Raw genomic sequence first — 24,591 nt, forward strand, 5'->3', positions numbered from 1 at the left:
CAGACAGCTGTTTATATATGATTATGTGAAAAAGAAAAGCTTCATAATGTTGCTTAACCATTGAGAATGGCGGTCCTAATTTTTTCACAAAAAGAAAATACATTATCTTCACTCGTTGTGTCTGGGTTTACACACTTGATTTTTATTTCTGCTGCTGATAAACTACTGACGAATATTCCCATTTTCATTCATTTGAATGGACTGAATACACTTTGAAATAGTGTCGTTCCAATACATATGAAGGCTTATGTTCTCAACACTAACAAGCACGCTTGCTTAATTTCCAAACTAGGAATACATAATTAAATCTTGCTCTTTTTTCATTATAACTATAAAGTGTTCTTCCATTCAGTCTTGTACTTCCGGTTTTCGGGCATAACTCGCGGAACCTGTGAGGAAAATACTTTGTTTTCTTCGTGCTGCTAAAATTCTGACTTTTATTTTGAAATGTATTTGCATTTAGGTAACAGGGGGCGGAAACCACGCAAACAGTTTACAGCTAGCTTCACACAACGCAGCTATCACGTTTGATAGACAGCGAGTCCTGGAGATTGAAAAACAAAGATTGTGTCGTGGTGTTTTGTTAGGGTTTAGTCAGCTAAATCACCTGGGTTATATCCGTTCTCCGCAAGAATAGATACTTTTTTGTCTGGCAGTAGCTAATTGTGTTCACGCATCTACCATTGCTAGCTATTGTGAAGTGCATAGCCGGGCAGCGTTAACGTCAATGAGAGCTAACATTAACTTGAGGTCGGAATCGAAAATCATCAGTGGTCTTATTTGACGATGGTTCTGTGATAAAAGGAGCTCCAGACGTCCGGCTGTGCAGTCCTGCGGGGCACACCACAGAACTACGGAAAAACGGGAGTAGCCAAGGGCTAAGGTTATATGGCTAGCTGTGTGGTTTGTGTTTGCTCTCCTCACTGCCACGGTGCCGTGTAGCTGTCCACGTCTCGTCTGCTGTGTTTAACGTTGCCAGCTGAGCTAGGCCACGTCCCTGCGGGCGTATTTCATTTACCCCACTGACATCGGGAGAGTTGCAGAGAAGATGTCCAGTGTGCGGAAGGAGGAAGGAGCGTGAAAATCAGTAGAAATGTGAAAAGTCTTGGACATTCATGACTGTCTGTCGGTGTAGTGTCTTCATTTGCGAACGGTTGCCGCATAGACGCGGCATGTCACGTAGACGGATGTGTTTTACAGCAGGAGAATACTACCGTTGAGCTTTGTATGTTGCGGTAACAGCTTAAAGTTACGATACGCTTTATTTTTGAAATGGTTGGATTTGGTGCAAACCGACGGGGAGGCCGCCTCCCGTCCTTCATCCTCATCTTTTTGATGGTGATCATCGCTATACTGTCTTTCAACTACTGGACAGTGTCCAACAAGCACGGCCGCTTGCTGGATGAGCTGGCGGAGGCACAGACGCAGGTGAAGCGGACGGACGCGGCGCGGAGTCGGCTGGAGAAGCGGAACTCGGAGCTTATGGTGCAGGTGGACACGCACAGGAAGCAGATCGACCAGAAGGATGGAGACTACAACGTCCTGGAGGGCAAGCTACAGGCCCGAGAGGCTCTCATCAAAAAGTGCACTGATGATAAGGTATAGTAGAAATGCCTGATCACATCACTGGTCTGAAGAAGTTAAAAAGAAGTTAAATATTACTGTGTATTTACTGGACTGAAGTTTCTCTGAGAAAGCAAATAGCACAGTATAATGGCAAAGGAAGAATATAATGACAAAGCAGGTTCATTGCTTATTTCACAACACTAGTCAGGCAGGTCTGTCGTGCATGTCACACCTACTTTAAAGATTAAATGAAGAAGGCAGTGGTTTGTCTTGAGTAGCTTAATGACGATAATGCAACTCATCCTTGGTTGGGAACTCCTGCTTGAGTTCTGTCCACCAGCCTAGTATTTTTCCGGAGAAATCATCGCTCATAGCTCTCAAGTGCTTTAATATTGTTTTAGTTTTCTAAATCATGAGAACAGATGAGGGGGTCCACATTCTTTTCACACAGTACTGATTTTTGGTGGGCTGAAAAGGAGTTGGTTTGCCAGGTGGTGTTGCTTTCCTCAGTTAGTCTTCTGAGCTTAGATTTTTTGAAATCCACGTGTCCCGACATTACTGCCACTTATTTCCCAATGCTTACTTTTAACCGCATCTTTTCCGCATTTGTGAAGCTTTATAATCACTGTGAGTGGCCCGTTTGTATGCTTCACCAGGATACTCCCACCTTTTGTCCTGTGCAGTGGCCAAGCCACAGTTCACTGTGTTGTGTGTCTAGCTGCTCTGGGAGACATTAAGACAACAATTGTGAGGGCGATTTTCCTGTAATTTGCATCCAGTCCAACATGTTTTTTTTTTCATAGACAGGCATACATTTGTTTACTTTATGTTTATCTTCTATATGACATATTGTCATAGTCAAATGGCTGGTATGCGGTGTTCATCCAGTAGGACTTGCAGACACGTTACACATGATGCCTCTTTTTATTTAGCGTTGTGCGAGGAAATATTAAATCCTGAATTTGCAAACTTGTCACTTATCTGTTGATAATTAATGACTTGCACATGAAAAAAGACTCAAGTACATTTGCATCTATAGGGCAACCAGGTTGTAAACACCTGTTGGTTTTTCTTAACATTTGACAAGCTGTTCTTGAGTACACCACATCAGACTTTCTCCTAGCTACTTGAGCACAGTTACTTAGTGACCAGCAAGTTAATTCTGCTTGTAATGGATCACCTATTTGTGTAAAATTTATATTTAGATCGATAAATCAACAAGAGGCAGCATCAGTTTCATATTCTGAAAATCTTCTCCTGCAGACCACCACACACTGCGACTGTGAGCTAAATCTCATATTTTGTGGTCAGATTAAATCATAGCAAGACAACAGCGCTGTAACAATTAGCCCTTTGTTCTGACTGTTGCTGCAAGCTGAGATGTTTAACTGACTGTTTTATGTTCCTCTTAGCAGCTGAATTGTTTGGCACTGTATGAGAGATTTTAAAAGTCACAACCCAGATTTTTTGGAGTATGGCATAGAAGGTGAAGTGTGGAATAAAGATGAGGCTAAGCATCCAAGCTTCTTTGTTGTAATCTCAGGTTCCTGTTCCTGCTTCCGTAATCAAGATAAAGGTTAAGTGTTGAATACCAGTTGGTCCACTCCTTTCTTTTGTCAACAGCCCAATCCTGTTTCAATACGGATGTTTGCTACGTACAGTAAATGTTCTGCAGTGCAGAAAAGCACTGCTGGTTCAGTCTTAACTGGCTTCCATACAGTAAAAAAAAATATATATATATATATATAATACACAGCCCATATATACAGTCTTGTGTCCTTTAGGCGCAAGAATGAATCATTACAGTTCTTCATTCAGTCTGTAAACAGTCTGGCCATGTTGTTTTTTTCTGCAGCCCATTTCAGCAGGCTGCAGAGGGAAGCCGTCTACCACCAGTGAGAGTATGACATAATGAAGCTCTAATCTGGCAGTTGACACTGATGCTGGATTTCCTGTCCTCTCTTTCATCACTGTCTTCTGTTTCAGTCAGTTGTAACTCATTCAAAGACAGTCACAGTGGATTCCAAAGGGGAAAGTTTTTGGGAATTGGGAAGATCTTTTTCATGTGAAAAAAGGAAATATTACAGGTTGTGTTTTATTAAAACATAAAATAAAGTGCAGCCAACAGTGTGGGCTGCAGGTACAGTTTCACATCTTTCCAGGTTACTACAGAGCTGTTGTATTGGATTCCATCACCATGTATGGGAGGTTTTATTGTCCTGTTTGGTGTAAGTAAAGTGCCTACAAAAAGGCTGCTTAAGCTTTGTATGAGTCATCAGCTTCTGTTTTCAGCATGTTAGAAAGGCACTTTTTCAGTTGACTGAGATTCTTCATTTTTGAATCCCATAGCTAACATCTAACACCCCGTACTGGTTTTGGTACACAGGAACTCATTGCCTTGTAGCAGTTGCTAATTTTAAAGCCTTGTTGCACAGAAAATCAAGATAAACCTGTTCCTCTTCATTTTTCTGTTGCCATTAAGGATAATGCACAGTTGCAAAGTTTACCCATCTACGATGGCCTCCAAAAGTATTGGAACAGCAAGACCATTTCATATGTTTTTGCTGTGTACTGATGACAGAATCAGAAATGATTTACGGTACCTGGGGGAAATTGTGTTTGTTACAAGGTTGATAAAGTAAAGTAAGTTTCTACTTCTGATTCTGAATTTTGAACTTTCATCTCATATTGGTCTTTTGATCTTAAACCAAAATGTGTTCAGTATACAGCAAAAACAAATGAAATTGCCTTACTGTTCCAATACTTTTGTAAGGCATTGTATAAGGCTTAACTGTGTCAAACCTGTTCTTCCTAATTTTTCTGGTGCCATTTAGGATAATGCACAGTTGCACAGTTTTCAGCTTTTTCACCTTTTTTCCCTGGTATTTACATCCAGATCACAACAGCGTTGGAGAGAGAGCACCTTTCGTGCCAGATCACCCACCCAAATTTTCAGTGACCCAAAGTATTGGAACATGTCACTGACGGGTGTTTTGTCATCCAGATGTGTCCTGTGATATTAATTGTTGAAACGGTAAAGGGCTCTAAATGACTACACTTGGATGTAGCCTTGCGTATAACTGTGAAGACTGCATTTTGTGTTACAAAAGCATACATCAAAATAAGAGCTGTCCGTGGGAGAAAAACAAGCCATTTTCAATCTGGGAAAATCAATCAGAGGCATTGGACACACTCCGGGCATAGCCAACACAACAACTGGGAATGCCCTGAAAAAAAAGAAGAAATCACTGGTGTACTGGGCAACATACAGAGAGCAGGTCGACTGAGCAAAACAACAACGGTTGTTGACAGAATGATTGTAAGAGCTGTGAAGAAAAAACCCTAAACCAGGCATGTCAAACTGGTCCACAGGAGGGCCGGTGTGGCTGCAGGTTTTCTTTTCAACCAAGTAGCAGCACACCAGACTTGACTCATTTAATCAACTGATCTCCGTCTTCAGACAGTTGATTGGTCAAACGGTGTGCTCTTGGTTGGTTGGCACAAAAACCTGCAGCCACACCGGCCCTCCTGTGGACCAGTTTGACATATGTGCAACAGTCAAGCGACATCAACAACAACCTCCACAGAGCAGGGGTGAAGGGATCACTATCCACCATTCGGAGAAGACTTCATGAGCAGAAATATTAAGGCCGTACCACAAGATTCAAAACCTTCATCAGCAGTAGGAATTGAAAAGCTAGGTTGGAATTTGTAAGAAAGTACGGAGATGAGCCACAAAAGTTTTGGAACAAAGTTGCACCTAGAACAGGCTCACTGATCCTTATTGGTGATCTAACTTGTGATGGTAGCAGCAGAATGAATTCAGAGATGTACAAAAAGCATTTTAGCTACCACTTTACAGAGAAATGCATCAAAACTAATTGGAAGGAGCTTCATCTTGCAGCAAGACAATGATCCAAAACACACTGCCAACTCAGCAAGGGACTTCAGAAGAGGGGGAAAAAGTGGAAAGTTTTAGACTGGCCAAGTCTGACCAAACCTGAACCTAATAGAACATGCATTTCAGCTGCTGAAGAGGAGACTGAAGGGAGAAACTCGCCCAAACAATCGACAACTGAAGGAGGCTGCAGTAAAAGCCTGGAATAGTATATCGAAATAAGAAACCACATGCTTGACGTAATTATTGCAAACAAGGGATGTTGAAACAAATGACAAAACAAATTGTCTTAGTCTCACTGGACCTGTTAGTTACATGTTCCAATACTTTTGCTCACTGAAAATTTGGGTGATCTGGCATGTAGGGTGTTCTCTCCTATGCTATTTATGTGATCTGGATGTAAACACAAGGAAATAAAATCTGAAATTCTGAACTTTCATCTCATATTGGTCTTTTGAGCTTAAACCAATATCTGTTCAGTACACATCAAAAACAAATGCAATGGACTTTCGGTTCCAATACTTTTGGAGGGGATGGTGTATGGCTTACCAGGAAAACTCTTAATATACTCAAAATGTAGTCAAAATGTAGTAGCTTTCCTCAGCTGATAAGATTCTGAACTTGTTTTTTTTTTCTCTCCTGCACAGATGAAGCTGCAGAATGATGTTACAGCCCAAATGACAGAAATCCAGAGGCTGAAAGGTAGGACTCCTTGACTGTACAGAGTACTCTCAAACACAAAGATCTCTCAGTCAGTGATTTGAAAAGACTAGACAAAGAAGACAAATTCTCTTTAAGAGGCATTGTGGTTCATGTAACAGACAAGAACTAAAACTCTCCACCATATTGTGTGTGTGTTGGTGTTGCTGCAAACAGAGCAGCTAAAGGACCTCAAGCAGGAGTTCATGAAACAGGAAGAGCAGCTACGAGAAGTGAAGAAAAATAGCACTACCTTGGAAAGAAAACTAGAGTATGAGAGGTATGTCAAATCTTAAATGATCAGTTACTAGGACAGTAGTTTTTTAAAGTTAATACTCGCTAAAATCAGGTGATATTAAGTCATTGGTCATTGGTTATCTTCATCTTCTATATCCTTGTCCAGTTTAGCCATTTTTCAATTCAGTCCGTTTTATAGTATGTTGAAATTTACAAGGAATATGTGTTTACTAGTTTACAGTGTGGACGTCAGATTGCACAGCTAAAAGATGAATATGAAGACACAAAAAAGACTCTGGAGGAAGAAGCATCAAAACTAAGACAGGTTAGTATTGATAAAATACATTCTGTACTCAAGGGGACTTGTTGCTGGGGACAGATGTACTGATGGCACAACCCTGATTCCAAAAAAGCTGGGACACTGTGAAACGTAAAGGAAACAGAGTTTCTTCTTCCTCTTTACGTTTTTCATATGATTCAATCCTGATCATTCCTCAGGCGGCGATGGGTGGCCAGAAGGGCGTAGTGGCAGCTAGACATGCAGATGTAGCACCTGGTGGAGAGATGGTTGGAGAGCGCCATACAGTGGCCACTCACCGACGTGACAGTCCTGATTTAAAAGGTACTGTCTTCACTGTTCTTCCTTATATTGCTGTGCACTTACATGGTAAATGTAGTATTTGACTGCTTTAAGAAAATGCACATGCACCAGTTGCTCATATAAACACTGCAGAAAATTCATTGATATGATGATTATGCTCTTCTTCATGTTGTTCCTGCTTAAGTCGCTGAATAACAGGGAACACTGCAGACTATTTTAATGTCAACATATACACAACCTAACTCATGTTCCTTCTTCTCTGTTATAGAAGAGATGGGTAAGCCTGGCAGTGATGCTGGCATGCCTGGTATTGAAGACAGTGAGGTGGGAAAAATGGATGACGTACAATTTGGTAAGCAATGGACCTAAACTGTCAAGAGCCACCTTTAGGTTTCCAAACCCAGTGAATTACTGAGTAAGGAAAGTTATGTAAAATTATATACAGTGACAGTTTAACTGATTTTTGACATAGCAGAGTAAGGTCAACTAAAACCATAATGAAGGTGATCCCTACACTAGTAAATAGACCAATGGGGTTTTGAACATGGATATATAAGTCTGAGCATATGACTGATTCTCTTTTATAAATCTCAGTCATTGTGGAAAAGGGCACTCATGTATAAACTTCATTTCCACTCCTGCAGTTATCCATAAGTGCATGCAGAAACACCCTAAACATCTGTTTTTGTATTCATACTTGTGCCAGCTCCACCAGTCATTAGGCCTGACGAGCGAAGCACAATACACTTCAACTGACTGTGATGCATCAGGGAGGCTTAGAAAGCAATTAAATCTAAGTTTATATTTGCACTTTTACATAAGAACTGGCAAACAGCCTGGAGTGAGTTCCCTCCAATGACAAAATATGTCACTTTTAATCAGTATTTTATTCTGAGGTTGCATCTCTCATCTTATATTTAATGTCCACCTCATTGTTTCACTTGCAGTTATCTCTTGGAAAAATATTGGTGATGTATGCACATTTTTATTGCTCAAGTGTCTTTTATAAAGTTCAGTTTATGTACGTGAGAAGGCATACACAGGGTTTTGTGTGTGCACATTATTTCTATATCAGGCCCTTGATGTGACTCACAATCATCTACTACTGTGCATAACAATGTGGCAGGGTCCTGAAATGCCTCCCTCTCTCTCACATGTTCGGTGACCGTGGAAAGAAAAGACTGCTTTCTGTTGCTGTGCTTCCAAATACCAAAAAGCTATCTTTGTTTGCCACTCTCAGCCTTGAAGAAACCAGCCATCACTCAGAAGCAAGTTGATGCCCCTGATGTAGTTGTGGGAGCAGGTGTTGGACCGGGAGTCGGGGCAGCTGATGGCCCTGGGGGCCAGGGATTGTCCCTGGATCAGCCCAAGCTCCAGCAGGACAAAGTTGATGGCCGAGCAGCAGTGGTTGCACCTCCGGGCATTGTCAAACAGGCAGGGAAGGCGGTAGTGTTTGAAGAAGATAACAAGGCAGGTATCAAGGCAGACGAGCTGGGAGAACAACAAAGACAACTTCGAGGTACTGATTGCACCATATTCATATTATGAGTATCAATTATGATTTGTCTGTTTTTTGATGTTGGGTGTTGGATTTTGCATGTGATAATTCTTTCTCAGGCTTCGCTGAACTGTTGATTTAATGCTTTGATTTTTTTTTTTTTTTCCACTGAATCTTTAGTTATTTGAAGGCCGGAGCAGAGAACTGTTTTCTGTCTGCAGTACTTTTGCGTTTTTCCCAGTGTTGTGTAACCGCTTTCAAAACATAAGGTGCAACATTAATGAATGCAGATATAGTAAATTTACCATACTGTGCTTTATGAACAAAAGGTTATAAAATGCATTAATTTGTTCCTGTTTGTGGAGTAATCATGTTGTAGCTCAGGAAAGTTAGCCAGAGCAGGTGAGAAGTTGGTTTGCAGATTTTCCCACTTTTCTGTTGTGTAACAACATGTTAGCTGTTTTGATATTTGACTTTTGATCATATAAACAGAAGTCTCTTTCTTATCGTCAGCTCCTGATAATGTCATGGGTAACAGCGAACACTTGAAGGGGATTCCTTTGCCCCCCAACCCAGCCCAGGTGCCCAACCCCATCCAGCCTCACCGCGCCAAAGATCAAGCTCCGGCAGAGCCAGTACACCACCGCCAAAGTGAGTTCCCCCAAAACACTTTGAAAAATGGACTGCTGTAATCTACAAGGCATGGTTGGTAGTTTTTATCAACCTGTTGATTTCTGAATGAATTTGAAAGAGTGGGGGAAAATAACATTTCATATGAAACGATAAGTATAATCACAACTGTTCTTGTTAGCTCTGCCTTTGCGCTTAGCTCCTGCCTCCCAGCTGCAATGTGTGTCAACGCAGAGCGGAAATTACAATTTGGTGTCGTGCCACCAGTGCGAAGTTTGCCCACTGCTAACTGGTCACGCCCCTTTTTCTATTTGACGCCACTTTGACTGTTAGTCATGTCTGAATATGAGTAGGAGCACTGTGAGGGCGTAGAGAGAGAGAGCTCTGTTGCAGAGGAGAGGAGACAAATGACATACACCTGGTTCCCAGATGATCCTGTCCTGCTGCCTGGCTTTTGCTCTGCTCTGCTGCATTTTCTCCCTCCTTCTCCCCTGTTCTCATATGTTCTCTTCTTTCATCCCCCTTACGCATCAACCTCACCCTGTGCGGCTCTGCTGCTAAAAACACAGATTGTATTCAGTCCACGTCTTCATTTTGTTTTTCCTTCTAATCTTCTGCCTCTGATCTCTTTACACTTGCATCTTATTATGGCAAATTAACACCCAACACCCACCACATATCTCGCTTTTGGCAATGTCTGGTGCTCACTAGACATTAGCAGTGGAAAGACACTGCCTGGCTCAGTGCATCTCGAGTCCCCACCCAGTCCTGTCGTGATCAACAGTGTAATCTCAAACTTGTAGTAGGCGAGAGAAGAACAGAAACAACTTCAGATGTTTGTGTGATAGAGATTGGACAGCCATTGCAAACAAGAGAGTAAAACCAAAATTTGAGTATATTTGTACATTGTACATATTTTGTTATAAAAAGACATTTTACACTTATATTCTAACACACATCAAATATTGTTGGTTTTTTTTGTTGTTGTTTTTTTTAAGCATATAAAATCCTCTATTTTCTTCCAACATCTGAAGGTATAATGGTCAGTCTAAACAGGCATCTGTACCTGAATCTCCATTGAACTGGGGTGTTTGTGATTTGCTGCCTTCCTCACATGAGTTAATAGAGGTGGAGAATGTGTTAGAAACACTCAGCTCAACAAAACAGCGTATTTACTGTATCTATGACCTTCAGATTTACCCTCAAGTTGAATCAACACTTCTCACTGTACCCACAAAAACTAAACTCAAGATAGGATTTACAGCAGGGCTGTTGTGTTTCACTGATTGGATTGTACTTATGATTAAACCCATAACTCAATTAGCTCTCAGTACTCACGACTTGAAACACTCCAACATTACAACAGAGACCCATTTGTTTTCACTTGACACTCTACTCCCAAGTCCATGATTGGCTTACCTTTACTGTTCGAAAACACGTGTCTTCTCATCAGCGTCTGCCACCATGTGTCCATTCACCCGATCTTCCTTTTCTTTTGTCTGTCTCTTCATGCGATCACTTATTCCTTCATGCATTCATTATGCAGTATTTCACCCATTCCTTCCTGTCTGCCTACAACTGCCTTCGCTTCCCTCCCTTCCTGATGAGGCCCTTCTTTGCCTCCTGCAGGCCGTTTCTTTGATGAGAACGAGTCCCCAGTAGATCCGCAACACGGCTCTAAGCTAGCGGACTACAATGGGGATGATGGGAACGTGGGTGAGTATGAGGCCGACAAGCAGGCCGAGCTGGCCTACAATGAGGAAGAGGATGGTGATGGTGGGGAGGAAGACGTACAAGGTGAGCAAGGTCGGGGGACTGGATTGCCTGTCCAGATGTGTATCCACCATTCCTCCCTTGCTACTTCCCTCTACCCCTGTCCTGCCGCCTCACCCCCTGCGTTTGTATCAACAGTTAGTTAGCTCACAGTACCCTGAGTTTGGTCCTTGAATCCACCGTGAACAACAGATAATTAAGAAATATGACAAAAACACCTTCAGGGTCAAACCAGGACTGCTTTGCATGCAGTTCAGTATGAGTAACCGAATTGCATCGGGCATTTTCACTGTATGGAAACAGTAACAAATTTTAGAAAAAACTTTACCCAGGAACTTACGGTTCTGTGAGAGTGATTCATTTGCCACCTAGTATTTTCTCTCCTGCCTGTGCTTCATTTTAGCTATACCACCTGTCTGTGCCCACCAAACATCTGACCCATATCTATACCAGTAGATAAATATAGCTCACTGTGTTTGTGAATGTGTCTGTGTTCTTCTTGAAATATTGAAACGCATGTCTGTGTTTTTTTTTTCTTTGTTATTGTTTCTTGCCTCGAATTTAAGATTCCATATTAGATTAGAATTTTAAAGTTTGATGAGAGTGTAACAATACTGCATTGAAAAATGCTATTTGTGTTTTCTGGGAAAAAAAATCAGTCATGTTAGCTCAGTGTTTACAGTTTGGCTGTGATTTGTTATTTTATCTGTATATTTGTGTTGCTATATAGATGTTTTGAACTGTTTTGTCCCAGTTTTAGATTGCATCTACCTTAAGATGTTGTAGCTAAATCAGGGGAACTGCAAGTGAACACCTTCAGACATAGTTAAAGCTGAAAGCCAGTGTTTCAGACTGGAGTCACTGTATTTTTTCATCTTCAGTATAGTAACATGTTTCCCAAACCACTGATTGGACTGTGATTGGATTTATACTGAGGGCATACTTAAGATAGATTATATGCAATAACTGCCTTTAAGTTATAAAGTTATTGCCTTTATATGCAATCACTTTATGCAAAAATATCAGTTTTCTTATGTAATAATGGAGCATTGTTACAGCAATTAATAGTGTATTGTCCATTACTTAATCTGTAATGTTTGTGATGCTTTTGTTCCCAGATGATGATGATCGAGACATGCAAGGAGACCGTGCTGTGGATTATGGGAAAAGACATCAAGCCATTGACATTCTTTGAATGGGAACTCCAACTCCAACTCATTAAAAATATTCAGAACTTCCTCTACAACCAAGGTCTTTCTTGACAAAATAGTTTGAACATAAATATGTTGAAGAATTTATAGGGTGCATCCTCAATGTCATGGACTATTTTGAAGAACAGACATTGTAACTAATGAATTAATTCTGAATAACTTAATACAAAGAAAAAAAAATCATGGCATTGTCCTGAGTCACTGTTGATTTGCTAATGGTTCTAAGTTGTGACAGTAGAGATGATATCCTGCAGACTGACTGATTTGGTATTTGATAACTGCCTCAGTTTATGATGGAGAGATCTAAAAGAGCACTGTTGACTCACACCTGAACTTCACGGTCAAACTGTTTTGTTTTTGCTATTTTCCTTTTCAGGTAGCTGTGGCTTGATTAAAAACTCCTCACCTGAGATGTTTATCAAAGACACTAATTCGGCATTATGCCTTTCTAACATAATTTTGGGACTTGTACATGGAAGACCTTTTTTTTTCCTCGTTTACAGGAGTGGGAATGCATTACAAATGCCAAGGACTTTGCTTATGGCCTATTAAATCAATTTGTTTTCTTCAAGACAGACACTCAAAGTGTTCCTCATTCTGATTTTTTCTAATAATGCCATTGCATGAATTTCAAACTTTTTCTTAATAATTAAACTGAGCAAAATACTGATGCTTAAGCAATATTTAGAGCAATGTTAGTATCCTCCACAGTGTGCAAAGATTAACAACGCACATGTGGACATGACCTTCTGTACACATGCTTCCATTAATGTGGTCTTTTGTACATAATGTAGTTGAACTGTTGCCGTTTGTACTGAGGAAACCTTTAGGGAAATCCATGAACATGAACACAGTTCTGTTTGTTCAGCCAGGAAAATTGATTTCTCATGGAAAGGCACATTGAATGTAATTTAATTTTATTAAAGGTGATGCTTCATGTCATTTCTCAGTTGTGATTGTGCTTCAGAGTTGATGTAGGAGCAGAATTGTTTGCCTTCAGTTCATAAATGTAAAGTCTTGTGCTTTTCTTTTAATTTCAAAACATCTGCGTATATTGCAAGAAGAATCATGATCGTCCTTCTGAGTATTCCGTGATGTGCTACTTTCACGTAAAAGGGGAGCCACAAAGACGTCCTGTACCTTTATCAAAGCTGGGAAGAAACTAGCGAGTGGTAGACTCCGCTGCAGACTGTGGCTGGTGTTTTTGAGAGGTAAGGGGGTGTGTCTGTGTCCCATACGGGTATCTGCCTTGAGACTGAGCAGAGGCGGGAAATGGCGCCTGGTAACACAACGATGTGTCATTTCGGAGACGGCCCTTGAGTAGATGTATACAGAAAAAAGTCGGATCAGATCACGAAAACAACCATTGCCACCGTTGTGATGGTTAATCGGTCGTGAGTCACTATCTCCTTTTACTGCGGATCGCCGTAAAGTAAGTCGATAACGCTGACCGACCTTATTCGTGCATTTTGTTTAATTTGCCTTGCTGTTTATGTAATGCTGGCTAACGACGGGATAAATATTTTCCTTCTCTGACCGTGCACATCTGTTAGCCCAAAGCAGATTTTCAAGAAGGCTAGGTAGGGTTAACGCTAAGCTTGGTATGCTAAGCTAAGTTACATAGCTAAGGACAGCTAAAACATGGCCTACCACGGACTTGGCTAATTCCTGGTTGATTCGACGTCTTGGCTTATTATTATAATTGTGTCTTTCTACTCTCTGTAACTAAGCCATTGCAAGTAAATAACGGTACTCGCTAGAATATGAACTATTCAAAGCGAAACTGTTAACATTTCGTTAAAACATTGAACAGCTACCTAACGTTAACTGAGGTCAGGCTAATACCTCTAGCTTGCACTGAGGCGAATGTCCAAACTGGCATTCCACAACATAACTTTGCTAGGTTTACATTAGCTTGCTAACCCCGTCTTTTCCATTTAATGTTCTTCTAATAGGTGGCGAACTGAACGTGTTTGTATGCAACAGTTGATGAATAAGATCCAATCAACGGCACTGGTAAAGATAACGTTGACTGGAACAACAGCTCATTTTGGATAAGGTTACTATGTTATCTATATTACCTCTGTTGTGACTAACGATGTCTGGCGAGTTTCACTGTTTAATAACGCAAACATTAACAATGTAACATTACATAATTCGAGGAGACAGTCGAGTCAAGCTGTTCATCACACTTAATGGAAGTTAGCTAACTAATGTTTCTTACTTGCGTTTGCCATTTTAACGTTATTTCGCTTAACTTGAGATGCCGCACTGGCTTGCTAACGGTAAGTTAGCCGATTTGGTCTGTTAGTGTCGATTTGCCAACTGGAATTCCGATTTATATTAGCGTTATATGTTTGCACCACTGATACCTCTGACATTGCTTACACAAAACAACATTGTAGACATTCATAACCCGAAATGCGTAATGTACGACCTCTTGTAGTTCGTTTCGGTAGCTAAATCGAGCTACCGTTAGCTGCTCGATTAGCAGCAAAGCTTGGTAGTCGTAAATCTGCTGTACAACTTTGCGAAACACTGATTTGGGGCATAATTTGGACAGTTGGATCAGCAGTGTCATCTGCCTTTTTTCCCAATTTTTAATTATGATAAATGCTTTAGCCACTTCTTGAGCCAATCAGTTAACTTTAGCCCAGGTAAATGAGTACATTTTGTGGAGCGGAGAGGCTGTCCGATGGGCCTCACTTGTTTCTTCGCTGTGATTCCTTGGCTAGCCCTTGCTAGCTGGCTCAAACCGTCTCAGTGGCATGCATGTTCTTATTTCCCGCTCGCTTGCTCGTACCTAGCTATGTGCAGGATCCTTGGCTGGTGGGCGATTGCCTAGAAAGGTGGATGTTGAGCAGCTTGCGGTGTTGTTGCCATGCAAGTCATGGCGAAGTTTAATCATACAGCAAATATAACAGGCATTTCAGTTTGATTTTTATTTAGCAGCAACTGGAAATACCTTTATTTTCTACGTACATACATACATTAGCAATGCCTAAAAGAGACAAAAAAAATAGCAGTACCAAGTACAAGTAATAGGCTTATTATAGTAATATCTCCTGGGACAGTGCCTCTGTGTAAATGTCCGTATATGAGAGATTTTAGTTAATCACATTACAGGGTCATTCTCGGTCTGTAGAGAGTCAAAAACAATGTCAGTTTGCATCATCTGTCAGTTTGTGTTTCAGGGAAATTTATTGCCTCAGCAGGTCAAACAGTAACAGCTTGGACTGTTGGTGCCTCAGTTACAAAAAGGGGAAAGTGTTAGAAATTATGAGGATCTACCAAATATGTATTTAACATTGCATTATCAAAGACAAGCAGTGGTCACCAGGAGACCATCAACAAAACTGATTTGGGGATTACTACAGGACGGAACTGCAAAAGTAATAACAGAACTACTTATTACTTCTTTTTTTTTTACTTTTTATGGTGTCAGTGCTGTAATGTTTATATCCAAATTGAAAAGTCTTTGGTTGCATATTAAGGAGTGGATTATTTCCACAATCACATAGGCATTAGGAGAGGTCCTCTCATACACTGCCTTAAGAGTATAAGTCTTAAAGTTCCCTGAGCCAGTTTTTGACTATATTTTGCAAAACACAGTGTAAAAACGTTGCTTGTTTGGATGTTATGAAGATTTCTTTCAAAACAGCTTATAGATGGCTGAAAATAACAGGTAGATTATTTGATAATTATTTGATTCTGTCTCCATTTACTGTCATTGCATGGCAAAAGAAATAAACAGTTTTACCTAGAAGAGGTTGTATGTAAAAGCAGCCTCTCTTTAGCTGTTTAATGCCTCCACAACTGAAGTTGTTGCTCTAGATGAAACATATGCCTTAATTAGGGCCCTCACCATCATGAAATTTTATTTGCAGATTGTCATTCAAATAATTGTAACTTGATAATTTGACTTTTTCTGTTCATTTCATGCCACTGCTATAGTAATTCACACTCAGTATTATTGCTTGTTCTCATAAAGCTTAAATAGAATAGTAATAATAATAACATTTTTACTTACCATATCCAATATAGATTATTATTCATGTGTGGATTTGGTACCTGTGAATGTGGATTGTAATAAGAAGTCATTGTATGTCAACCCTTGACTATATTGTGTCACTATTGAACTTTATTTCCCTTTACTGGATTTTAAGATGTATGACATTTATTCTGCCAGGGCCAAATACCCTATTTCGCCATGTTCACGGAAGTGAAAAGTAATTTATGTCTCCGCCCATGTTTTGATTCAAGTTTCATGACAGGCAAACAGACGAGCAAACATGTTAATAACTTAAATACACAAATTAAAAACCTGTTAACAAAATAAACTGTGTACTGTGGCCAAAACAGGCCATAACTGTCTTCCAAAAACACAGTCAATCATGCTCCTCTCAGCACATTCCAGACAAGGACACTACCATGTTGAATTTACAGAAAGAAGAAAGAAAATGCAAAGTAATGTGTGTTTCCATACACCTCACTTAAGTGACTATTAGAAGTGTTTAGAGATAAACCGTTGATGATACTAATTCACCCCTTAAGAGCCATTAAACCACAGCATTAGAAGAGGGTAATTCAGATGCCATCATTTCAAGAGCATCAATCACACCTGAAGCAGATGAAAACGATATGGAAATATTGATGGAAATATGACATTTCTTTACATTCATCTAGCACATGAATGGAATGAACTCTAACAGTTATGCAGAATGTAGTTGATGGTCAGCTCAGATAATCAAGGTTAGGGCATTCGGTAATAATTGTGACAATGTTAGTCTTAACATGATGAAAATGAGCATTTGCTTTGCAAGAGGCAGTGATATGTTTTTAATTCTTTAAATTATAGATGCACTGTTTGTATTTTCAAAAATCATCTCAGAGAATCTAAAATGTTGACTCTGGAACACTGGATAATCATTTGCAACCTAAGTTGTATTGTGAGCTTTCCCCTTATATATATATATATATATATATATATATATATATATATATATATATATATGTGTGTGTGTGTTCTAGTGTATCTTATGTTTTTCAGCAGCACACATTTAAACATTTTAAATAAAAACATTTTAGTGCTATGTTGGACACTAAAATGAAGACAGATTGTATCCTTCTCAAACTTGTACATTGACATTCAATTATTAAATGTCTGCATCTGCAAATTTATTTGATTCTCCTCTGAGCAGTTACAACTTTGAGGCTTGTCCCACTTTTTCTTGCCTGCCTGTCACTTGCATGTACTTCTGTGCTATTTAAGTGTCTGGATGGTTTTTGTGTGCGCATGATTAAGCAACAGCACATATACCTCTAGTGTGTTCATGGATACGCCCCTAGGAAAATGTAAAGCTCATATAGTGAAGGGCAATTACAGTACATGAGATGTACAGTATGTATTTAGAGAGTGCTATTATGTGTTTAGCGTTCCTGACAGGTTGCGGATATGTCTAGACACATTTTCAGTCAGCTGTTCTTACATAAGCAGTTGTGTTGACTGTGAGCAATTTAAAAGTTTCACCCATGCATGCTCAAGGACAACGCTGACCAATTAAATGTTTCAGTGCTGGAAAATAAAGATTGTATTTCCTTAAGATGTGTTTCAGTTCAAATTGAACACATTTAATAATCAGATAATCTAATGTCTGCAGTTTTCTTACACCTTTGTTATACTTAATTTAAACATTGATCTTGTACACAGGAAGTGCTTGCGAGCTTGTGTATAGCAGAATCCTTGTTTTTTGATTTTTTTTTTCCCCTACTGTATGACTCGAAGTAAAGCCAGCTGTGGCTGCTGTGATCCACTGTGATGTAAGTGAAATGGGATCTTGAATGCATCCAGATGTGGGCAGAAAATGCACCAGTGTTACCCCACTTCAGATAGATACACCCTACAGACTGCCTGACAAACCTGTTTGTCCACCCTAACAGATGACTATTTGCTTTAATGTTTCCTTGACTGTACAGTCTTATTGATTACCACCCTCTCTCTGTCTGATTTTTCTGAAACAGCCTTACATGTGACTGCTAAAACAATGAGGCTGAGAATGCGTAAGGCGTCTCAGCAGACGAACCCCAGTCTGGCAAGCCGCCCATCCCGTACCAAGCGGAGGCATTCAGAAGTAGAAGAGGACACTCCTACTAGTGGAGGAAGGAGCTTGTTCTCGACCATTAAGAAGTTCATTAGAGGAAATGCTGTCAAGGTAACTACTTCTTATGGTCACACCAAGTGACCCTGCTTTTTCAGTGAGTTCAGTGGACATCTTGATGCAGTCCCTCTTCTGGGAGCACTGAAATATTGTATCTGAAGTTGTCCTCCTCCTCTCCGTGTGTTTGGTTAAACAGTGTTGCCTAAACTTTTCTTGGCACTTCTGTTTTAAAATCGTATTTAGCACTGTGCTCTCCAGGTTGCTGAGTTAAATACAATGTTTCTTGGTGCAGAGTGTCATGTTTCCTAAGAAATGTCTGGTGGAATGCAGGAGCTTGTCTGGGAACTCGGACTCGGCTCTAATTTTAGCTTCTGGCTCACAGAGTCGGTGTGCAGGGACAGAAGGTAGTAACAAGTGAAAAAGTCAACTCGGCTAAAAGAAGGTTTTCCTTTGGAAAGACATGGAGGTGGTTATATGTTTTTACATAAAGTTATCGTCATGATGCTCTTAACAAGCTGGTTAAAATAAAAAAAAATACTAGATTTCTTCCTTTTTAGTTACTGATATTTTAGGCCCTCATACACTATATGATCAGTGAAAAATGATCTTCCAGGTTTCAAGATGGGTATAATAAAATGTGGTTCCAATTGGCTTTTTACATGTTATTCAAAATGCTGCTGGAAATTTCCATCAGCTCGTGTATCTGTGTGTTCCAACTGTGAGTATTCAGTCCTGAATTTCTGTCTGTATCAGATTTTTGACAAGGCCTGTCTTTTGTCATGTAAGTTCTTAGTCAACCATAGAAGGATGTGTCTACTTTCATAGGAGACAGACAAAATCTATTTCACCTTTTTTTTGGTTTGTTTGTTTTTTCTTTAAGTCACAACTCTTTTACTGCATGTTCTCTTGTTACCCAAGGTGCAACAAGAGAGTCCAGCCAAGAAGACACGTCTCCACTGTGATGTGGACAACAATTTGATCACTTCCACCACCCCAAACTCCAATGCCCCTCGCAAGACTATCAGTAGGGTTGGCAGGAGAGGTGCCCTCAATGGACGTGAGTGGCACTGAATGGAAAAAGACTAATCGCAAATCTAAACTCGACTTGTCTCTGATAACTTTGTTAAACCTGCTAATTCACCTCTGCAGAGGCAACCAATCATGACAGGAGTAAGGAGAAGCCCAACGGCAGTCTGGAAGAGTCAATGGCCGTTGAGGTGACCAACAGCCCTCCCAGAACCACCCTTCTTGGGACCATCTTCTCTCCTGTTTTCAACTTCTTCTCACCAGCTAAAAATGGTAAGCAGACTCTGAGGTAACCTATTCAACTGGTGGCTAGCATAATAAACAGAGACATGTCTCTCCTATAGTCTACCTTACTACTCAGATGTAGTAGGGTAGACTGAAGCCCCTCTTGTATGTTTTCTTTTCACCAGTTCTTACTAATGTGTTTGATGTTTTCCACAACTGTTTTACATCGTTTGCTCTCTCTCTTTTTTTTTTTAATGGGGTGTCAGTTATGCCAAGATGATACACAAATCAAATGCCTCTTCTTTGTGTATGCTTTTCAGCCTCTTCTGGCTCAGACTCTCCAGACCAGGCATTAGAGGCTGAGGAAATAGTCAAACAGTTCGACATGGAGCAGTCTGTGGAGACCCCCACCAGCACAGTCACATCCACACAGGAAGTGTGTGCCACCACTAACTTTTACTCTAGTGTACCACAGCTGCCACCTCTGCGGCCTCCGCACATCTCTGATGTATCTCCTACAGCAGGGGAGGGCGAGCTTGAAGCTGATTCTGACCTTCCACCCCTCACAGGTAGATACTGCTGAGATCACACGGTTCTGAAACAATGAGTTTTACTTCATGTTGAGGTGATATTGATTCAAGTGACAGCTGCTGGCTTTGTTTATCTTGCTATGTTGAGTTCCTGATTCTCATTTTGCACTTGATGTGGTCTTAGCTCCAGGCTCCAGTCCAGATATGGCATATGTGGACTCTCCTCCCACAACGGTACCACCAGAGGCATCCTATGAGGAAGACTGGGAAGTCTTTGACCCGTAAGTAAGACACTACAGTCACAAAATTCTCAGTCATACAGACAGACCCCAATGAACCGAATGTATAACATGACCAAATTGCCTGTATTGAGAAAGAAAGGAGTAGGTTTAACCAAAGGGTGGGGTGAAAGTAAAAATTTGGATTAGTTTATGTAAATGGAGACATCGTTTGTCACGTATTTGTCAAGGAATGGAAATGGCACCAGTGTAATAATTTGGAGTGAGTTAAAAAATTGATTGCAGTGACTATCACACATTGTTTTACGATTTATTGTTTTTTTTTAAATTATTATTATTGTTATTATTAATGAGTTATCTGTGGGCCAGTACCTTTGTTTTAGGGGGAGACAGGAACTCTGCCTCAATGTTCTGAGTAAAGAAAAACATCCAATAGATAAAATAGTCTGTTAAAATGGTTTTGAACAAGCCTACTTATGTGATAGCTGGCAAACTGTTCTCATCAATAGTGGTCTCTCTTGCACTTACTGCTGATGTATTCATTTTCCAACTGGGATGTCCTGATTGGTTAGTAATCGCACAGAATACAGAGTCAGTGCAAGCTGATCGGTATTTGACAGCAAGTTAACAATCAGATCCAGTTCTTCTATCTTCTTCTATCATGCTTTATATTTATATTTGTTTTAAAATATGTCTGATGTATTGATTTGTAGGTATTTCTTCATCAAGCATGTCCCTCCGCTGACAGAAGAGCAGCTCACCCGTAAGCCAGCCTTGCCACTGAAGACACGCAGCACGCCTGAATTTTCTCTGGTCCTTGACCTGGTCAGTTGTAGTATGCAAGAGCTACAGTTGTTGATCTGTTTTTTTGATCATTGAAACTCTTGTATTGAAATTTTGAAAAATGTCAAAGTATAATTTCTTTGTATTTTCTCTGTTGGGTTCATTAGGATGAAACATTGGTTCACTGCAGTTTAAATGAGTTGGAGGATGCGGCACTTACCTTCCCTGTCCTCTTTCAAGATGTCATTTACCAGGTAAGTGCTGTCTTGCAGCAAGGTTTCCCTCAGTTTATTTCACAATGGCCACTAGAGGGGGATAAAGCCCCATTTATGAAAAGCATTGTTTTGAGTTGTAATACACTTCCAGAACTGTCAGCAGACAAAATGAAAAGTATTTCATTAAGAAGTGCTGTATGTTACAGCAGTGAATTTCTGGGTGGGGTCTGTGGTCTAATTTGTGTCAGTTTAGGAGTCCTTCATATGAAAAAGTTTGGGAACCCCTGTGTTATTTATAGAGCTTGATTTACTTCTAGTCTCTCATGGCAGTGAACTGCAGTAAATATCGTCTGTTTGATCATAAATATTTGCTCACCACTGGTCTGTTGCCACATGCAGGTGTATGTACGCCTGAGGCCGTTCTTCAGAGAGTTTCTGGAGCGCATGTCTCAAATCTATGAGGTAAATATAACCTGGCTACACCTGTTAATTAATCATAATTGTGTCAAATTTGAAAATTTACGTTTTTATTTTCTCGCTTTCCCAGATCATCCTTTTTACAGCTTCTAAAAAGGTGTATGCAGATAAACTGCTCAACATCTTGGATCCTAAAAAGCAGCTAGTGAGGTATGGTGTGTTTTGTGTTATACTTGCACAACAAGTTTGAAAAGATGCAGAGCACCGGTGTTGGCAGGCCATGTTGTTGAGGTGTCAGTGTTGTGGTTTTTCTGAATTATTGATTACTCTGACCTTGTCACTGATTACTTTTTTCTCCCTGTTTCTCTTCCTCTTTCCTTTCATTTCCAATGGTAACTGTAGACACAGGTTGTTTCGTGAGCACTGCGTCTGTGTCCAGGGAAACTACATCAAAGACCTCAACATCTTGGGCAGAGATCTGTCAAAGACCATCATCATTGACAATTCACCGCAAGCCTTTGCATATCAGGTGATCGCCTAAACAAGATGTAACACTCGAGCTGTTGTATTACCTTATTGTCAACAAGTATCAACAACATTAGTAATTGTCATCCAAGTAAACCAAAGGAGAAAGAACAGCAACATTCCTTTCTCCATGATCAAAATGTAGATTTTGGCCTCAGAATGAGGTAGCAATCTTTTAAGATCTTTTTTTTTTTAATCACTTGACATCCCAACTTGATATGCCTGTTGAGGATCAAGTATTTGGTCATTTGTGTGTCTGTGCATATCCGTCCACAGCCAGTCTTGCATACTACTTTTTTGCACATTTATGGGCGTATGCTGAAGGACCTCTTGTGGTTGCAGTGATGGCTGGTTTTAGAAAAATCAGTTTTATCTACACCTCTGTTTTCCTATGTCAGTCAACTTCTGCTTCAGTTTGGAAACTTGTTGTTGCCAGGTTAAACGTTGCTAAAGGCATTTCCAGACACCAGCTACACTCAAAACCAGGCTCAACTAGTCTTGTGCAGGCCACATTGTTTGGGCTCATCTGCAGATTAATTCCTACCCAATCGCTTACAATCTACTAATGTTAGGCTCAATACAAGATCAATAAATCAATTTTATGGCTGGAGCAGCACATTTGAGTTTCTTTAAAAATACAAAGGAGTAATTGATTATCATTGACATGTTGTTTGGTCCCTGCAGTTGTCCAATGGGATTCCCATAGAGAGCTGGTTCATGGACAAGAATGACAATGAGCTGCTGAAGCTGGTGCCCTTCCTGGAGAAGTTGGTTGAGATGGTAAGATGTCCCTCTGTTTATTAGCAACTGTAGGACCTGTTACAACAGCTACATCCAAGTAATATTTGACCATTTCAGTAAGAGTAATCTAATTTCTTCTCATCTCCCCCTGTTGTGGTTTCTTCTTGTCCTGCTGAACTCATCAGAATGAGGATGTGCGGCCACACGTTCGGGACAGGTTTCGGCTTCATGACCTGTTGCCCCCTGATTGAACTTGACCAGTCTCTCAGATCGGGACAACATGAAAAGACTAAAAGCAACATGCGTGTAAAAAGCCCCTCTTTGGATTACAAACTACAACATTGCCATTACTGTTAAAATTTTAGCCTTTTTTCTTCCTTTTTTTCGTTTTAATTTTTGTTTTTAAATCCACCCTTGCTTTTTAAAAAAAAAAAGAAAAAAAAAAACTTCAAAAGAAAAAACATTTTTAAAGATCTGGGTGAAATTTTCTAAGTATCTAAATGTATAGGTGAAATTACACACAGTATGAACAAGCCCAGGTAAACGCCTCTTTTTGACTGACTCTCATGCTGTGGAGCCGGATGATGTCTCCACACTAAATTCTGAAGTCTTGGTGCTGGTTTAGTAGGTATGAAAATGCCACCTGGAAAAGAGGAACTCCACCCCAGCTGAGTCCCTGAACCCAAACCAACCCCTGGTGCTCACGCTGTTGACACTGACAAATAACGACACTCTGAGGCTACAGACCATTTTCAGCAGGAATGACTGGCCTGTAAATCAATCTGTGCATGTGTGTACGTTTACTCCTAGCCACACACTCACGCCCACTGATTTGGTGTTCTGCAAACCTACAGTCTGTAGCCTTTAAAATCATATGCATTCCTCTGTAGCTGAGTCAAGTTTCTATTGTTGGTTGCAGATTTTTATTTTTTTTTTTCTGGTAAAACTGTTTCCTTTTTTTTTTTTTAAAAAAAAAAGAAAAAAGAACATAGCGTTTCAAAATGTTTTTCTTCTGTTTGTGAGATCTGATATTTTGAAAGGGGTCATGTAAGTTTTATTGTATGCCTTTTCCTTGTAGGAGAACTTGGGTGCATATTAAAGACGGTCCACTGCATAGTCGAATGAAATGGAATAAATCCAGAACTTTTAAGTATAGTTTGTTCTTGTTCTAACAACTAGAGGTTTAAATCAATGTTTTGGCTTCACTGTGGACGCAACGTGGCTCCTTAATTAAATGTTAGGCAGTTAAGAGTCTTCTTACCTGAAAATCTGACATATTGTAAAGGTTTGAGGGCTTTCATTTTCAAAGTGATATGTGTCGATGTTAACCTTTCTTTATTGATATTATTTGATTTGTCTATAATCAGTATTGTCTTTTACGCCTAATCAAGTATTCTGGCTAAATCAGAGCTCTGTTTCTTTTAGTGGTAAAGTGTAATTTGATGGCTATGTCGGTAGCATTATGACTAATGTAGCACATCTCTACCAGTGTGTCATGAAGTCTACCCGTGGTAGAAATCTATGGCCAGACCTTGTACCAGCCATATCTGGCACCAGCAACATACTGTTTTAGCAGTTAGCTTCACTGACTGCTCCTCTACTTGTCGGTTTCATACTTT

General features: G+C 40.1%; 2 protein-coding genes across 10 annotated transcripts; both read left to right on the plus strand.

Annotated features, from left to right (window-relative positions):
* The first annotated feature begins 475 nt into the window (after nt 1-475).
* golm2 (golgi membrane protein 2) lies at nt 476-13,055 on the plus strand. Of its 5 annotated transcripts, XR_006843372.1 has the most exons (11): nt 476-1,599; nt 6,112-6,166; nt 6,341-6,443; nt 6,635-6,725; nt 6,899-7,022; nt 7,270-7,353; nt 8,242-8,520; nt 9,013-9,150; nt 10,759-10,926; nt 12,021-12,153; nt 12,490-13,055. XR_006843372.1 is itself a non-coding variant. In XM_046388988.1 (10 exons), the coding sequence occupies exons 1-10, from the start codon at nt 1,273-1,275 to the stop codon at nt 12,095-12,097; spliced, it is 1,446 nt and encodes a 481-aa protein (XP_046244944.1). In that variant the 5' UTR covers nt 476-1,272; the 3' UTR covers nt 12,098-13,055. The 5 variants fall into 5 exon arrangements, 4 of the variants coding, with proteins under 4 accessions (XP_046244944.1, XP_046244951.1, XP_046244967.1 ...); XM_046388988.1 differs by having other exon boundaries at nt 12,021-13,055; XM_046388995.1 differs by having other exon boundaries at nt 7,273-7,353; nt 12,021-13,055.
* A 115-nt stretch (nt 13,056-13,170) lies between these two features.
* ctdspl2b (CTD (carboxy-terminal domain, RNA polymerase II, polypeptide A) small phosphatase like 2b) lies at nt 13,171-23,934 on the plus strand. Of its 5 annotated transcripts, none has more exons than XM_046388944.1 (14): nt 13,340-13,545; nt 14,069-14,172; nt 18,135-18,325; nt 19,190-19,328; nt 19,421-19,570; nt 19,843-20,091; nt 20,237-20,333; nt 21,005-21,116; nt 21,242-21,328; nt 21,689-21,751; nt 21,837-21,916; nt 22,109-22,235; nt 22,916-23,011; nt 23,158-23,934. In XM_046388944.1, exons 3-14 carry the CDS (start codon nt 18,158-18,160, stop codon nt 23,221-23,223), a joined length of 1,434 nt encoding a protein of 477 aa, XP_046244900.1. In that variant the 5' UTR covers nt 13,340-13,545; nt 14,069-14,172; nt 18,135-18,157; the 3' UTR covers nt 23,224-23,934. The 5 variants fall into 5 exon arrangements, with proteins under 5 accessions (XP_046244930.1, XP_046244900.1, XP_046244920.1 ...); XM_046388964.1 differs by having other exon boundaries at nt 14,069-14,129; XM_046388974.1 differs by lacking the exons at nt 13,340-13,545; nt 14,069-14,172 and adding an exon at nt 13,171-13,324.
* The last annotated feature ends 657 nt before the right edge of the window (nt 23,935-24,591 follow it).

This window comes from Scatophagus argus, chromosome 1 (assembly GCF_020382885.2).
Source record: "Scatophagus argus isolate fScaArg1 chromosome 1, fScaArg1.pri, whole genome shotgun sequence".
NCBI classification, from domain to species: domain Eukaryota; kingdom Metazoa; phylum Chordata; class Actinopteri; family Scatophagidae; genus Scatophagus; species Scatophagus argus.